The sequence below is a fragment of the Hippopotamus amphibius genome, chromosome 8, assembly GCF_030028045.1.
Source record: "Hippopotamus amphibius kiboko isolate mHipAmp2 chromosome 8, mHipAmp2.hap2, whole genome shotgun sequence".
NCBI classification, from domain to species: domain Eukaryota; kingdom Metazoa; phylum Chordata; class Mammalia; order Artiodactyla; family Hippopotamidae; genus Hippopotamus; species Hippopotamus amphibius.
The window spans coordinates 9,121,567-9,137,005 of NC_080193.1; the positions used below are offsets into that span (position 1 = coordinate 9,121,567).

Sequence of the window (15,439 nt, forward strand, 5' to 3'; positions counted from 1 at the left end):
GGAAAAGAGACAAAGGGTAGGAGCTCTGGCAGTGCGGGGGGTGGGGCTGGGGGGGGGTGTCTGTCCAGCACAGCGAGGGGGCAGCATGGGACACGCGAGAAAGCAGAGGATCACGCCAGGCGAACACTCCCCTCCAGGTCCCCTAGTCTATGGTCCCCCACCCCCCACCCCCGCCCAGGTACTCGGGAGCCAGGCAAGCTGCTGAAATGGACAAGAAGGAACACTCCACAGCACGTGAGGCTCCTCGTCCTGGGCACCCTTGTCAAGTATTGACCAAAACCTGAAACGTGACGTTAAAGTGATGAAGGCAATAGATTCTACGTGTGTAACAAAACTGCAGAAGCACATGCTGGTTTAGGTTAGATTATAATCATCTGAAGTGCACGGATAACCTAGAAGCAAAGTTCCACTCTGGTACAACCACCCAATTTCTAGAAAAGAGAAAGGAAATGACTCGATATGAGCTTTTTTTGATCAGAAGACTCAGTGGAAGGGGAGGGGCGGGAATACAAATCCACGTGATTTTTCAAGTCTTCCATTCGCACAGTCATTAAGATGACCGGGTTTGTGCTGCAAAGAAGCCAGCGTGGTGTGGCTACTGCTCTGATTGTTCTCAGATGGACATTTATACAAAATAATATCTTATCTTCATTTAGTTTATAAACATACACAGTGCTGTCCCTTTCAAATTAAGGAAAAAAAACACACACACACAAATACTGCAAAGTAGCAAAATACAAAGGAAAAAAAAGCTACTTTTGGTTTTGGCAACATTAAAGAAAAAAAAGAAATATAAAAAGCAATGTGGCATTGGTCCCTGTTTGTAAAAAAAAAAAAAAAAAAAAAAAAAGGTACTTGGGCAGGACACTGAATCACTGAATCAGAATTGGTTGGTTTTCTAAAATTCAGAATATCTGGGATTTTAAAAGTAGCACTTTTGTCTTTTAGAAGTTCACAAGTCACATAACACTTAAAACATCAAAAAAGCTTTCTGGTAAAAAGCTCTGCTTTTAAATCACATTTTGTTTCTGCAAATTTGAGAGACGAATTGCGTTCTTACTGGAATGTGGCCTATCGCTGGTCGACAGATCTGAAATGGAATGTCTCCAAATGGCAGTGCCTCCCTTCGCCCTCCCTGGGACCACACCAACAACCAGCTGCGAGCATGCGTTCTTGCTCCCATTTGGGGGGTGGGGGTGGACCTTCAGGCCGCGATCTTCGCCATCTGCTGTTCTAACTTGGAAATACGCTCATCTTGATTGCAGATTGTGTCTTTTATAGATTTGATCTCTTTTAAAATCTCATCCAACTTGGCTTCATTTTGCTAAGGAAACAGAAAAAAGAGGGAGGGAAGAGAGTGACTAAAAAGCAGCAGAGTTCAGCACAGGTAGAATGTACGGGGTGTAAATGGTCTTCTGTCTTGGAAGCGGCAGGCTGCAGCCTCCAGGTTGAGCCTTGTAGGAACACAATGAACGCTGCCGGCTGGTCCGTCTGACACCCATAGCAAAGCAATGTGTATTATGGCTCCTGGCCCTGCACCTGTGCACCTACCTGGACAGAGACTCTTGGGATACAATTAAACCGCAGGAGGAGACAGACCCCTGCAAGGCTGCCCCATATCCCAACCACCCCAATCACCCAACTCCAGCAGGAGTATCCTCTATGTGACCAGGGTGACAGGTGACTGTCTAGAGGCTACCAAGCTCCTATCAGCTCCTAGAGAGGGTCCCTCTTGGGAACTACATCCCTGGCCCTGCCAGCTCCTCTAAAGAGCCTGAGCTTCTCCCTCGTGGAGCTGACTCTTCTGGAGGAAACCTTTGCAGTCCCCAAAGTCACAGTGCCTCGTGTGGCTTGCTCCGTCACAGCCGAAACACTAGCTCCTGAGGGTACTCTGACTCTTCTTCCGCTACCTCCAAATCGACAATTCCCAGCCCCTCCTGGCCCTCAGAACTCCATCCACAACCTGCCGATACCCAACCCTCTCTCCTGCCTGGCTCGAGCCCATTCTCCTGGGGCCGCTTGCATCTCCGCTGTCAGCCTCTGCTCTCCATCACTGCCCAAAACAATTCCTACCAAGATGCCCAAGATCATCTCTGCTTCTAAGGCCCACTCACTCCAGATCCTCTGTCATTCAAACACTTAGCAACTTCTAAAATCTCTCACCACTCCCTCCTTCCTGGGACCTCATCTTCCCAGCATTTGTAACAGACTTACTTCTGTCCTGGTCATCATAAGAAACAGAGCCGAAGGAGTGAAACTCATAAATGTCACATGATCAAGGTGGTTCCTACAAACAGTGCCTGTTACCATTACTGAACCCTGTCTTTCTAGCGGCAACAGTGCTCGCAGACGCCTGGGGCTGGCAAGCATGTTCAGGAGGACCAGGTTGAACCAGCCCAGCACCTCCCAGGCCCTGTGGTCCTTACCACGCCGGCCGAGTCTGCGGTCTTCTTGGGGACGCTGATCAGGTCACACTTCTTGTTTGCCGTGGGCTTGCTGTCCAGGATGTTCTTCTTGACCACCTTGAGGTCCCTGTTTTTGCCAGGAATGTATCCATGCTTCAGAGAGATGAGGAGCGGATCTGCGTTCCTCCCCTCAAACCACTCTTCTGCCTCCAGCGCTGCTTCGGGCCCCGCCGTGTCAGGGTACAGGTCATCTTGGAAAAGGTCAGACTACACGAGACACAGTGGAGAAATACACAGGTAAGGATGAAAGGTTTGGGGTTTTTAAATCTTTCTTAAATATGGATCACCTAGACAGCTGGGCGCTTACCTTCCTGGGGACAGTCATGATGATAGGCTCACACTTTCTCTCATGAAGTTTGAAGAATCTTCAAAAGAGAAATAAAGGCAAAGTTGCATTAAGTGAAATAGGAGGCCAAGTAACAGGCTTAATAGCCACTGCTGTGTTTGCCCATCACCTCATCTGATGCACCCTGGGAAGCAGGTAGAACTCAGTGTTCCCATTTCACAGAGGAGAAAATGGAAGCTGAGCGTAAGGCTATGTTAGGAAATGGCGGGTGGGAGACATGAACAGAGGCCCCCGCATCACGGTGACAGTCAAGTTCCAATTACGTGGGGGCAAATCAACTGTGGGGAAATGGTTAAGACTACCTTACGAGAAAATTACCAAGTCAACAGCCAGGAGACAACAAACACCCACGTCTCAGGGAGAATCTGTGACCCGGGTGCCAGGTCTTCTGCCCATGTGAGCTGGTGGAGCATTCATAAGTATAAACAGGCTTTTCAAAAAGGAAAACTATTCTAGAAATTAAGTGTTGGCATCCGAGCAAACCACATCATGCATAACACTCAAGAACAATCTGGAATCATCCAGGGAGTGGGAAGAGTAGGAAGACCAAGCCCGAAACCTGTGCAGTCGGCTCAGTGGTGGGAAGACTGACCTGGGCTGGACGGCCAGCACCCCGCTCCCCGACCCGGGCGTGTGCCCCTCACACAGCCTCGAGCTCCTCATCCACGAGGGAGGTAAACCCACCCACCTCACAGAATGGTTATGAGGAGAAAGGGGATCTGGGCCATGTGGTTAGCACAGCACCTGACACGTAACCAACGTCCCAGAAACACTGAGTAAACAGGAGGTGTCCTGAATGACCTGTGGGTTCCAGGACCCACCTCGGACACCAAAATCTATGGATGCTCAAGGGCCTTATAGAAAATGGTGCAGCATTTTATACTCCGAGTCATTCTAGATTACTTATAATATCCAGTACAACGTAAATGCTGTGTAAACAGTTGTAAATACAAGGTAAATACTATGTAAATGGTTTCCTATGCACCCAAAGTTCAAGTTTTGCTTTTTGGAACTTTTACTGCCAAATATGTTCAATCCATGGATTCAGAACTCACAAATACAAAGGGCCAACTATGGTCTTTTAAATTTTTAGATGATAGTAAAATAAATGTGTTCCCAAATCTTGAATGTAATTTTGAAGTTCAGATTCAATTGTTTTGAACCACATTTTGATTAGTTTGATTTAAACCACAATTTGGAATTTCCTGTGACAGCTTTCAAAGCCTCATTTTTCTAGCTGTAGAGTTGAATGTATTAAAAAAAAAAAAGAAAAGAAAAAAAAAGCAGCCTGCAGTGATTAATACAAAAAAAGGGCCCATAAAAATTTCTTTTATTTTTAAGGATGTAAGGGTCAATTATTTGTGTGACCAGCTCAGCACACTTAGAAAAATGTCCATATAAACACAGTGTGATAAAAACTCCACAGAGCAGTACAGCGAGGCAGAAGCTGTTTTAACAGCTGAGCCTCCTAAGCCAGGTCAGCCTAACACCCACTGTGGATCTTTGCTTCTCTAGTTTCGGATCCATGGGGTCCACAACCCAGTTTGGAACCTGGCTGGTCCCCCTCCAGGGCAGGAAAACCATCCCCCATTTCCACCCCAGGGACAGGCTCTTCCTGGTGGCCCCCCAGGGGACACTGGCCACAGCTGCAGCCTAAAGACAAGAGACGAAGGTTTCACTACTTAAATCAGGGTGTCATACGCCCCAGTGAAGCCATTTAACTGCTGTATTGCAAGTTTATAATCTGAAGGATGGGGAGGGTACAGTTCGATTAAATGATTTTGAGAGGTTCCTTCTTGCTCTCAAACTCCATGTTTCTAAGAACAGGCAGGAAATGAGATACTACGATTCTACTGCACACACACAGGTAGAAAGACCTGGGCACAGTAGGCTTGTGTAGTTGTACTGGTCTTGTAAAAGACGGACGGCATGAGCAGTCTGAACACTTTCCAATACCGATTCTTTACCTGGCAATCTCACATTTGTTGACATCGAGTCCCCTCTTGGGCATGTAACCCATTCCCCTCTGAGGCTCCTTGCTGCTAAATGTGTTGAGGTAGTGGACATACGGGGATTCATCTGTGATCTCAAAATAGCGGATACTGCTGTCACCCTACAAGAAATCGGAGACAAGTCTGTGTTTAACGTTAGCTGAAATATCTGGTTTAGGTGGGTGTCCCTCCCCTCTGTAAACCCAGTGCTGACGGGGACTCCGCCACAGTGGCTGACCTTTTCTTCCCCTCAGGAGCCTTGCCTCAAGCACACGATGGCTTCTCTTCCTGGCAGAGCAAGCCCTTGCTTATGTAAGGCTAGCACACCCTTTAAACCACCTCCTCTGCCTCTTCCTGAAGGCTCCGGCTTTCCTTCACTGTGTCTGACACTGAGTCAGGGCGGAAAGGTTAACACCTCTGCCCAACAGCTAACTGCACTGCAACTTAACTTCAACAAACACAAAAGACTAAGAGGACCTAGTGGGCATTTTACTGACTGTTCAGCATTCCTTCACAGGCACAGACCTGAGGGCACTAACACCAGACAATCGGATTATAAGAAGTCAGATTTTTCTAATGAAGAAACATTAGTTTCAGTGCGTATTCTTTAACTTTAGATGGGAATGCTACCCCACTGCAATGTGTCAAGTTCTGTGATAATTTTGCTTAGAGTGGTCAGATTTTTTTGAAGCCCTGAAGCATGCGCTAGCCTCTGTGAGTGTAAATAACTGTCACAGTTACATGAACCTGAACAATGAAGACAATCCTGCCTGGCAGAGGGGAGAGATATGTGTGTAAGAAGTGACAAATAGCTGGGCGGTACTGTGCCCTAACAACCTCTCTTTTCTCATGATTTCTATTTGTTTCAATGATGTAACTATCTAAAGATATGGAAGACAAGCTAATCATACGCTATTTGTTTTCTACATACTCACAATAACTTTCCACCCAGTGTTAGTAACATCTGGGTAACGATGTAGTCTACTGCAGCTGTTAACATCTCAAGTAAAATGACTTTCAGGGAAACAGACAAGATCTCAGTTTCTAGAAAACTGACCTATAAAAAATGTCAAGCAGGTCTGCAAGCCCACTCCATCAACTGTGAACAGAAGTAAAACACCCCCAACCTCACCCAACAAGGGACTATCTGACAGGTTTGGAGAAGGGAACACATCAACAGCATTAATTTGTATTAATTCATTTATTTCAACTACAAAAATTCTAAGGGAAATCAACCTAAAAAAGAATAAGGAATATTGAAGTCATCGCCTTCTAAAATGAAGTAACAGCAATGATAATAAAGTCACCAACACTTTTGTTAGCTGGAGATCATCAGGCAGGAGGAAGGTGTTCTGAGTTCAGTGTGGGGTGTTCCTGTAACAACTGTCACCTCCTGACACTTCAGTCAGGCCACATAATCACAAGGCCTGGCCCTGAACACTGAACTCCAGAAGCAAGAACTCTGGAGTGTCTCTGAGGCCCTCAAAAGCTTGTACCCACGGAGCACTATTCTCTATACAATCGTCCACCTACTAAATCTCTGAAGGATAAACTTTTCTTCTTACAGGATTAAATTTAAGATCAAACAGCAAAATTACTGTTTACCTTTCCACATAAGTAAATGATACTGGTGTCAGGGTCATAGAAAGGTAGCAACACCCCATTGCTAGTGTCCATTTCATGAAGAGCGATTGGTTCCTCCATGTTTTTCTGGGGAAAAAAAAACACACACGCACACACATTTTTACAAGATGAATTTTTATAAGATGATACATTCTTTCATCCCTAATTAAGTTAGCCATTTCCCTAAAATAATGAAAATTTACACAATGCATATATAATATTCATATGCGTAATTGCCAACAGGAATACTAGATGAGATACAACTCACTGAAAGTTATGTTGATTTGACAGCATAATTAATGCACACGTGGGTGAGATCCCATGACAGAGATGAGAGAGCCTGTCTCCTTTGTGACTGCTTTCCTTTTTAAAAGTACTTTTTTCTTATTAAAAAATAAACTCACATTCTTTAAAAAGTTAAAAGGTACAAGGAAAAACATAAAAATCATCCCATATTCCGGAATCCCACGGTCAGTGGGGGTAGAAACAATGACCATTTTGGCCTCTTTCCTTCCAACACACAGCACACACAGATTGGGAGCACACCGTATATGCAGTTCAGGACTTTTTTCCCCACTCGTGCCGTCACGAACATTTTCCCAAGCATGACTATTTTGATTTAGACATTTGATCATGTTCTTTTTAAAATATTTTAACTAAGTTTAGAACTTATTTCCCAAGTCTAAAACACTGGATTCTTCACGCATTCTTTTTAAAAACTACAGTCAACATAGATTCCTTGGGAGTATCAAGAATGTGTTTTCAAAGTACATTTAGTAGTAAGTCTCCAGTGAGGATGAGAACTTCACATCCAACTTAAGACCAGTGAGAGTTCAGCAAACGACACTGAGAACCCTATCATCTGCAGACCAACCAAAAGGCCTGCTCAGAAAAGAGAAAGCTCAAGGCTAGGAAGGAGTGGTGGCAGGGCTAGGCAAGGCACGTACCGGGTTCCAGAGAGCCAGCTGCCGCTCGCTCATGCGGCTAAAACCAGTGGTAAAAACGTTGCCGTCAGCCAGAAAGATGGCCCTCATGGGTCGGGCTCCTTCGTGTGCTTTCTCCTTCTCCTGGGCAAGAGAGCAAAGAGGCAGCTTACACACAGAGTGCAGGAAGGAAAAGTGGGGGAGAGTGGGGCTCAGGCAGTGAACCCACCACACCCCACATGCCATTCATGTCTAAGGCGCACGGGTGCGTGTGTGGATGTGTGTACGCACGCACGTGTGTGTGCACGCGCGGCGTCAGAACTGACCACCTCCCCTCCCTGAAGGAGGAAACAAAGCAACACCCAGGGATCAGGCTGAGGCCCCTTGGCTGGTAAGCAAGCAAGCGCCAGGTCTGGACTGAAAGGCCTCCGTCCTTCCACCAGCGCCTGCTGCCAACTCAAGTCCAGGCTCCACAAAAACAAAATTCATGAAACGGCCCTGGCCAAACGTTTGTTTCTCGAGAGTATAATAATGTGAAGGTGGACAGACACTACAGCATCCAGCAATTTCATAGGACAGAAAGTTGAGTCTGGCTAACCCCTTCCTTAGCCTCATCTGTTCAGCAGGAGCCCACCAGCCCCATCCCGAGAAAGGTTCTAGTGGAGAAAGCACGGGGCCTCGATAAGCACCAGCCAGGCCTGTCACCCAACTCTTGAGAAGTAACACCGGCTGAGAGCCACCTTCTCCAAGCAGGGCCGTGACGAGGCACAGAGGGGGCGGAAGTGAGCCACCTCTGGATTCAACACTTGCAGCGTCAACCTGACGAGAGGCCCGAGAGTCTGTCTCTTGTCGTGAAGTGTGATTCTGTGGAGGCCTAGCTCAGGTGGCAGAAACGAGGACACTGTGCTGTGGAGAGAACCTGCAGCGTCTTGTCAGGCCCTTTAACAACTGACTGGGGCGCAGGGGAGGGAATCAACGGATCCACCTGCAGTCCTAGGCCAGCATGCAGTCAACTGTGGGTTAGCTGGTCTAGACTAGCAAATTCTTAAGCAAACTGATAAAAACTTTGTTTCTTTGTGAGAAATGGTCACCAAGTGAGAGGGAAGGTTCGGGTAAAAGCTGCAAACGCACAGCTCTGGAGAGAAGGGCGACTGGGAGACAGAAGCCTGGACAAGCCTTTTCTGATTCAGTTTGGTGTCTGCACACACCAAGGGTCCACGGACTGGCAGCTCAGTCTCTGTGGTCTGCTTTAAAAAGCAGGATGTTCTCACTCACTGAAGCTTCTGTCCTAAGAATACTCACAGCAATAATCTCCTGTTTCCTAGGATCGATTACTCTCACTTTCTTGTCTTTGGAGGCTGTGCAGATCAGACTGCCGTTCCGGTTCCAGCTTACGTTGTAAATCATGTCCGAATGCATATCGTCCAGGTTTATAAGGGCTTCTCCCGTGCCCACGTTCCAGATAATGATGGCGTTATCACAGCCTAAAAGCAAGCAGAACACCACCCCTCAGGGACAAGAAACGTCTGCACTACACCACATCTGTGAAAACTAGAGACACAAATACAGGGAGGGTAAATACACACATGCATTGAGATGGTGATGCTAAATTATGAGAAGCCCTACTTACTGGGAGTCAGAAACTGAAGTGACCAAGGAAAAAAGAAATTTGTGTAAAAGAAACATGTTAAAGGAAAAAAACAGCTTGCTAAAGTCTGGGTTCATGTGAAACAAACAAAAACACCAAGCAAACAAAAACAACAACTATAGGAAAACAGAATCCTATGGTTTTTTTTTTTAAGAGTTAACTGGACTGGTGGACCCTAAGTGATTGTAAGTTTCCTTTTTTAGTAAAACAAGCGTCAAAACGAATACAGCTTCTTTCTTTTCCAGAAGAATTAAAAATAAAGGGTTTAAATGATGGTTTAGGAGGCTCAAGACAAAGACTGGATAGCAGGTTATTCCAATCAACGATGCTGCAAGACATGGTCTTGGACAAAAGCATGTAAGTTACAGTAAGTGAAGGGAAATGCCTAGCCACCTGCTCATAGCAGATCTTTATCTTTAAAAGGGGAAAAAAATAGGGCAAGATTGGCCAGATTTGAGAAGCACAAACTGTCCTTAACTAGGCACGTGAATTCAGAACCTGATTCCCGAAGAGGCCATAAGTCAACTGAGCCACGGCCCATCAGCTCTTCCACCCCACTCGCCCTTCCCTCCAGGGTCGGCCCAAGGCCCCTATAAAAAGAGGCACCGTCTGCTGCTTCCAGGACATTAGCTCAAGGATGAAGCAACATAAGGGATGGACATCCCGAAGGTGAAGTCTTGTCAATAAGCCAATTCTGTAAGCACTTAGAAAGATCAGCCACTACTAACCAGGACACATAAGTTACCTAAGGGTCAGAAGTAGGAAATGGGTGAAAAAACTGTACAACAGGATGAAAAGTTGGAGCTAAACTCTGGGATGGAGACTTGACCCGTCCTCTGCCTTGTTCATCACAGGCAAATAAGCAACTTCAGCCACTATGGATGGATCATCGGGTCTTAGAATGTGCACAGCACTGCACTTAACCTCTCTCCTCTGCTTGTGAAAGGGAGAGTGGGCTCGGTCTGCTGCTGATACCCTAGGTGTGACCTCGATGAGGCAGGCAGTAGGGTATTTTCCATGATGGAATTCCACCTTTGGAATTGTTTTCTCTCCTTATCAGACTGAGGTTCTGAGTAGAACACTGGCAGGGTTCCCAGTTATAGTCAATTGTGATTTAAAAAAAGAGAATCTTTACTTTTTTTTTCTTTAAGTAGTCCTTGGTTTCAATAGGTACCAGACATTTGATTTTTAACTTAACTCACTACGTCACAAATACCTTTCGTTCCGAGTTAGAAACTGAACTGCTCCCCTCCTTTTTACTGGTGAGGAGGAAAATCTTTAAAATTCTACCACTAACAATAGCATTGCTTTTTTTATAAGCCAATTTTATTAAGGTATAGTTTGCAAACTATACAATGCACCCATTTTAAGTATACATTCATTAAGTTTTGACAGATGTACACATTTATGTAGCCACCATCACAGTCAAGATCCAGAGCATTTCCATTACCCCACAAGCTCCTTCCTGTCCTTTGTGTTGCTTCTGTAAAAGCAGATAAAATCTCAAATTTTAGACAAAGAAAAAGATTTCTTTTAAGATGAAACTTGGAAACTACACAAGTGGGAAGCCAATAGGAACACTAGGACTTGGTCACAAGGGTTCACTGCAGCGCTCCTTAGCAGTGAAAAATCAGAAACAACCTCAATGTCCAAAAATAGGGGACTGACTAAATAAACAAAGGTATCCAGACAATGGACTATGAACGGAGTCATTAAAAATATCACACAACATGTAACGGCACATGAAAAGGACCAGTGTACCAGCAAGTGCAGAAAGCAGGGCATGTGTAAAGCATCTAAACCCACCTTTGTGTGTAAAATTGTTTATGGGCACAGAAATATCTTCTGCAAAGAAACATCAAAATGGTAATGATATTTCCTCCCAGGTGGTGGGATTATAAGTGATTTTTATTTTCTCCCTTTTGTTTATACACAAACAAAACATATGGATTATGAGTATAAGGAGGAAAATGAAAGTATTTTTTAAAAGGAAGGAGGATATTTAACTAACAGGATCACCCCAAAGTTGACAGCAACACCAGAGCTGGAACCCAGGGCTCCAGGCTCCCACTCGGGCTCCTTCTACTACATCAGCCATAACCACAGCTGAGGGCCACGGAGGACCCAGCGGGAACCACAACTCTGCTGAGTGTAATCATGTAAGTAAGCATGTGTCTGCCCTTGATTCTAGGCAGGAAGTCCATAGCTTCCACTGGATTTGCCCAAGTGGCCTCAACACACACACACACACACACACACACACACACACACACACACACACACACACACACACACACACACACACACACACACACACACACACACACACACACACACACACACACACGTGCACGGGGGTCGGGGAACTCCTGCATCTCGGCACCCTGTTGTGGGTTCCAATGATCTTCTTCACAACTGCCGGCACAGCCAGCACGCGTCTGCTGCTCCCTCCGCACGGAGGCCGCGAGAAGCGAGGGTGAGGGGGAAGCAGAGGCCGGCTTGGCTCCTACCTGCGCTGAGAAGCACGTTGCGGGCCGTCGGGTGCCAGGCCACGATGCCGACTCTCTTTGAGTGGCCTTCTAAAATGACCACGGGCTCGGTCAGGGAAAGGGTGAGTCCGTTTTCTGGGATCTGCCATACCTGTTGGAAGAGGAAGAAGGGTGACCCACGTGACAGCGGTAGGCTTTCGTTATCGCATTTACTGTGACCATCCAGTGTGAAACCTTGCTCTGCATCAAGAGAACATCCCGGGGTCTCTGGATGAAAGGCAGAATGTGGTGAAACATGTACAGCTGTTTTTCAAATCCAACAGGAGAACAAAGAGCAGAATATCCACAAGGTCTAAGAATGCTAGATCTCTGTGCTTTTAATTTACTATTAAATTACTATTAATTTACTTTTAATTTTATTTTAAATACCCTGTTAAGTTCAAAATTCTCCAGTTAGAAGCACACCAAAAAAATTGAAACAACAATACAAAATGACTGAAGTACCCCTGAGGGGAAGCGCCGGGGTAAAAACCCCTAGCCAAGCCCGTGGTTCCTGAGGGGAAAGCAAACTCCATCCACCAAAGATTCTTGGGGGATGGTGCAGTTTTTCAACCATCACATTCTCTATAATTTTACACTGAGAAAACAAAAATATACCTAATAGTTTTGTAACATGTGCTAAAGAAATCTTACAAAGGAAAAAAATTGGACTTCATCAAAATTAAAAACTTTTGTGTTTCAAAGGACACTAAGTGACAAGACAACCCACAGAATGAGAGAAAATAATTTGCAAGTCATATATCTATTTAAAAAGGGATTTTTGATAAGTGTAATGAAATAATCAACTGGCTTGATAAGAACCAGACTGCAGAGAAGGAAGAATTTGAACATCAGCAGAAGGAGCTGGAAAAAGTCTGCAACCCCATCATTACCAAGCTGTACCAGAGTGCAAGAGGAATGCCTGGGGGCTTCCCTGGTGGTGGGGCTCCTCCATCTGGTGGTGCCTCCTCTGGACCCACCATTGAAGAGGCTGATTAAGCCAACCTAGCGTAGATTTAGCATTGTTCCACACAAAACACTGAAGGACCCAAATTTGTAGCAAATTCCATGGCAGTTGAGCTGCAATAGTAAACTGGGCATTCTTGATACTTGAACCTTGAATGTGTGCACAGGGGAAGGAAATAACATTGCACTTTACAAGCACTGTATTGTAAGTGGAAAATGCAATGTCTTAAATAAAACTGTATTTAAAATTGGAAAAAAAAATAAAATAAAAAGGGATTTTAATCTAGAATATATAAAGAACTCTTACAACTCAACAATAAAAGGAAAACAACCTATTTTTTTTAACGAGCAAGGAACCTAGATATTTCGCCAAGGAAGATATATGAATGGCAAAAAAACACATGAAGAGCTGCTCAACATTATTAGCCATCAGGGAAGTGCACATCAAAACCACAATAAAATATCACTTTACACCCACCAGGAGTTTGGAATCAAAAAGACAGATAACAACAAGTATTAGCGAGGCTGTAGAGAGTTCAGGGCCCTCGTACACTGCTGGTGGGAATGAAAAATAGTGCAGCCACTTTGGGCAACAGTTTGGAAGTTCCTCAAATGAGCAAACATAGAATTACCCTATGGCCCCACAATTCCACTCCTAGGTACCTACCCAAGAGAAATGAAAAGATATGTCCACACCAAAACCCGTATACAAATTTTATAGCAGCACTATTCACAACAGCCAAAAGGTGGAAACAACCCAAATGTCCAGCAACTGATATAAACGGATACACAAAATGCAATACACAAAGAAATATATGACTGCAGGAAGGGATGAAGTACTGACACATGCTACAACATGGATGAAGCTCGGCAACGCTAGGTTAAGTAAAGAAGCCAGTGATAACAGTCCACATGTTGTAGGATTCGTGTATATGAGATGTCCAGAAAGGAAACTCTATAGAGACAGAAAGTAGATGAGTGGTTGCTTAGTGCTTGGAGAGGGGGGAGGGAGGGTGCAACAGCTAAAGAATATGGGTGGGGTTTCTTTTTGAGGTGTTGAAAACATTCTAAAGTTGTCTGTGGTGATGGTGGTACATATTTGTGAATATACTAAAGACCACTGAGTTGTACACTTTAAATGGGTGGGCTATATGTGAACTATATTTCAATAAAGCTGTTAAAACCAGATATTAAGCAACTTTTAAGTTTGTGAAAAGGCTAGAGTTTAAAACAATTATCTTCTTCTGTATAAAGATTAAAATGAGTAAATCTTCTACCAAAAAAGATTTTTTGGAACTAATTCATAACAAATTTAGAACTTGCCAGCGGAAAAAAGTCATGTTCAACAGTGGAACGAGTGAGAAACAGAATCTTCCTTTGTTGGGGATTTTTAAGGAGGAGACAAACAACTGTATGTTTTCAGTTGCTTAGTGGAAGGCAGAGTCTGAATGAGGAGTGGTTAAGGTTCAGCTCGGTTCTGCTGTCCTGCAAAAAATCAGAACAAAAAGGTTGCCAGTCCGAGGACTGCAGGAAAGTCATGAATTAAGTGATCGTTCATAAACCTGCCTTCTGAGGGCCTAAGTTTAGGATGTCACCTAATTTCCCCTGAACACTCATCATTCAGCAGATTTTAAACGAGGCAGATGCGAACAAGCACGGAAGGCAAAGGGAACCTACCTTTCCTCTCTCAACCCCTCACCTACACCACGGCCTCTCTCCCCCAACACTACAGACTCTGACCTGTGGCCCCTCCCCTGGAGTGTGGGCACCTGCTACCCTCCAGTGTTATCTACTTGCTTTCACCTATTTTTATTCAAGGGTTTACGATCAGTAAAACAGCTCCACACTGAACTTGGCTATTTGAACGTAAAGCAGGACAGAGAGTTTGAACAGAAAACAACTACTGATTTAATAAAAGCACGAAGTCAGCAGAGAAACAATTATGAAATGGAAGTTCAGTGACAACAGGAAATGCATTTTGCAAGATGAATTCTGACCCAGGCTTAGGCTGGAAATCGTGGTAATTCCACCTTCTGTCTCCAGGTGGCACTGTGACCATAGGCTGCTGGGTTTTCCCACAAGGATCGTAAAACCTTCAGTGCCTGACTGACCGCGATTAAATAGTGCATTAAATAGTGCATTTTCTAAATCCCTAATGAGGCGTGGAGTGATGGGAGGCTTTGGATATAATCAGCATCTGTCTTAAACATGAGAGCTCATAATGGGACCTCATCTCTTCCTTTCTCTAGCTTCTTCATCCATCATTCCTTGGATGACGAAGAGATGTTAATGACAGAACAAAACGTTTATTATATAATTTATAAAATGAGGAAACTCTCTGTCCCTTCTTTATCTCACTTTTGGAAGAGTCCATGGTTCCCTTGGCGAGGCTTATGCATTTCACCCAGGCACCTAACCCATCTCACTACCTTGATTACTCATTCGTGCGGCACTCTCCTTGAGCAGCCACCGCAACACAGGCCCATTACCAGGCAAAGGGGGAAGGACAGCTACACCCAGGTCCCGCTCTCGAGGGGTTTACAGTCTAACAAAGCAGAGCCGTCTATGAGGCCGAAAGTCAAAGACAGCAAAGCCAAGCAGACGGCTGGAGCATGGGCTCTAGAGCCAAACAGATCCTGGTTCAAATCCTGCCTGGGCCTCTTACTGTGATGGTCCTGGGCAAACAGCTCGACATCACTGCACAGAGAAGTATCACTACTTGTGCTTCCCAGGGCTGCTGTGAGGACTGAGCTAAGAAAGTCCTGGAGTAGTGCCTGGCACACACCGTCAGTGCTCCCAGTACAGAGCAGGGGTGAAGAACATCCTGATTCTGCTACGTATCAGCTGTAATGACCTTCGGGACATTCACCCAACCTATCTGGGCCTTGAGTTTCCTCGTCTATAAAATGGGAATAGAAATGAAACTGCCCTCATGGGGGTTGTCTGGAG

At 45.0% G+C, this 15,439-nt stretch overlaps 1 protein-coding gene across 4 annotated transcripts in view; it reads right to left on the reverse strand.

Moving 5' to 3' along the window:
- Nucleotides 1–352: 352 nt before the first annotated feature.
- Nucleotides 353–15,439, reverse strand: part of CORO1C (coronin 1C) — a 72,950-nt gene continuing 57,863 nt past the window's right edge. For all 4 annotated transcript variants that reach the window (XM_057745181.1, XM_057745184.1, XM_057745183.1 and 1 more), the window contains 8 exons: nucleotides 11,507–11,636; nucleotides 8,651–8,832; nucleotides 7,373–7,492; nucleotides 6,408–6,512; nucleotides 4,779–4,924; nucleotides 2,773–2,830; nucleotides 2,427–2,672; nucleotides 353–1,324 (listed from right to left, as the gene is read on the reverse strand). In XM_057745181.1, the coding sequence (XP_057601164.1) occupies nucleotides 1,205–1,324; nucleotides 2,427–2,672; nucleotides 2,773–2,830; nucleotides 4,779–4,924; nucleotides 6,408–6,512; nucleotides 7,373–7,492; nucleotides 8,651–8,832; nucleotides 11,507–11,636 (1,107 nt within the window). In that variant the 3' untranslated portion in view covers nucleotides 353–1,204. The remainder of the gene's footprint in view (nucleotides 1,325–2,426; nucleotides 2,673–2,772; nucleotides 2,831–4,778; nucleotides 4,925–6,407; nucleotides 6,513–7,372; nucleotides 7,493–8,650; nucleotides 8,833–11,506; nucleotides 11,637–15,439) is intronic.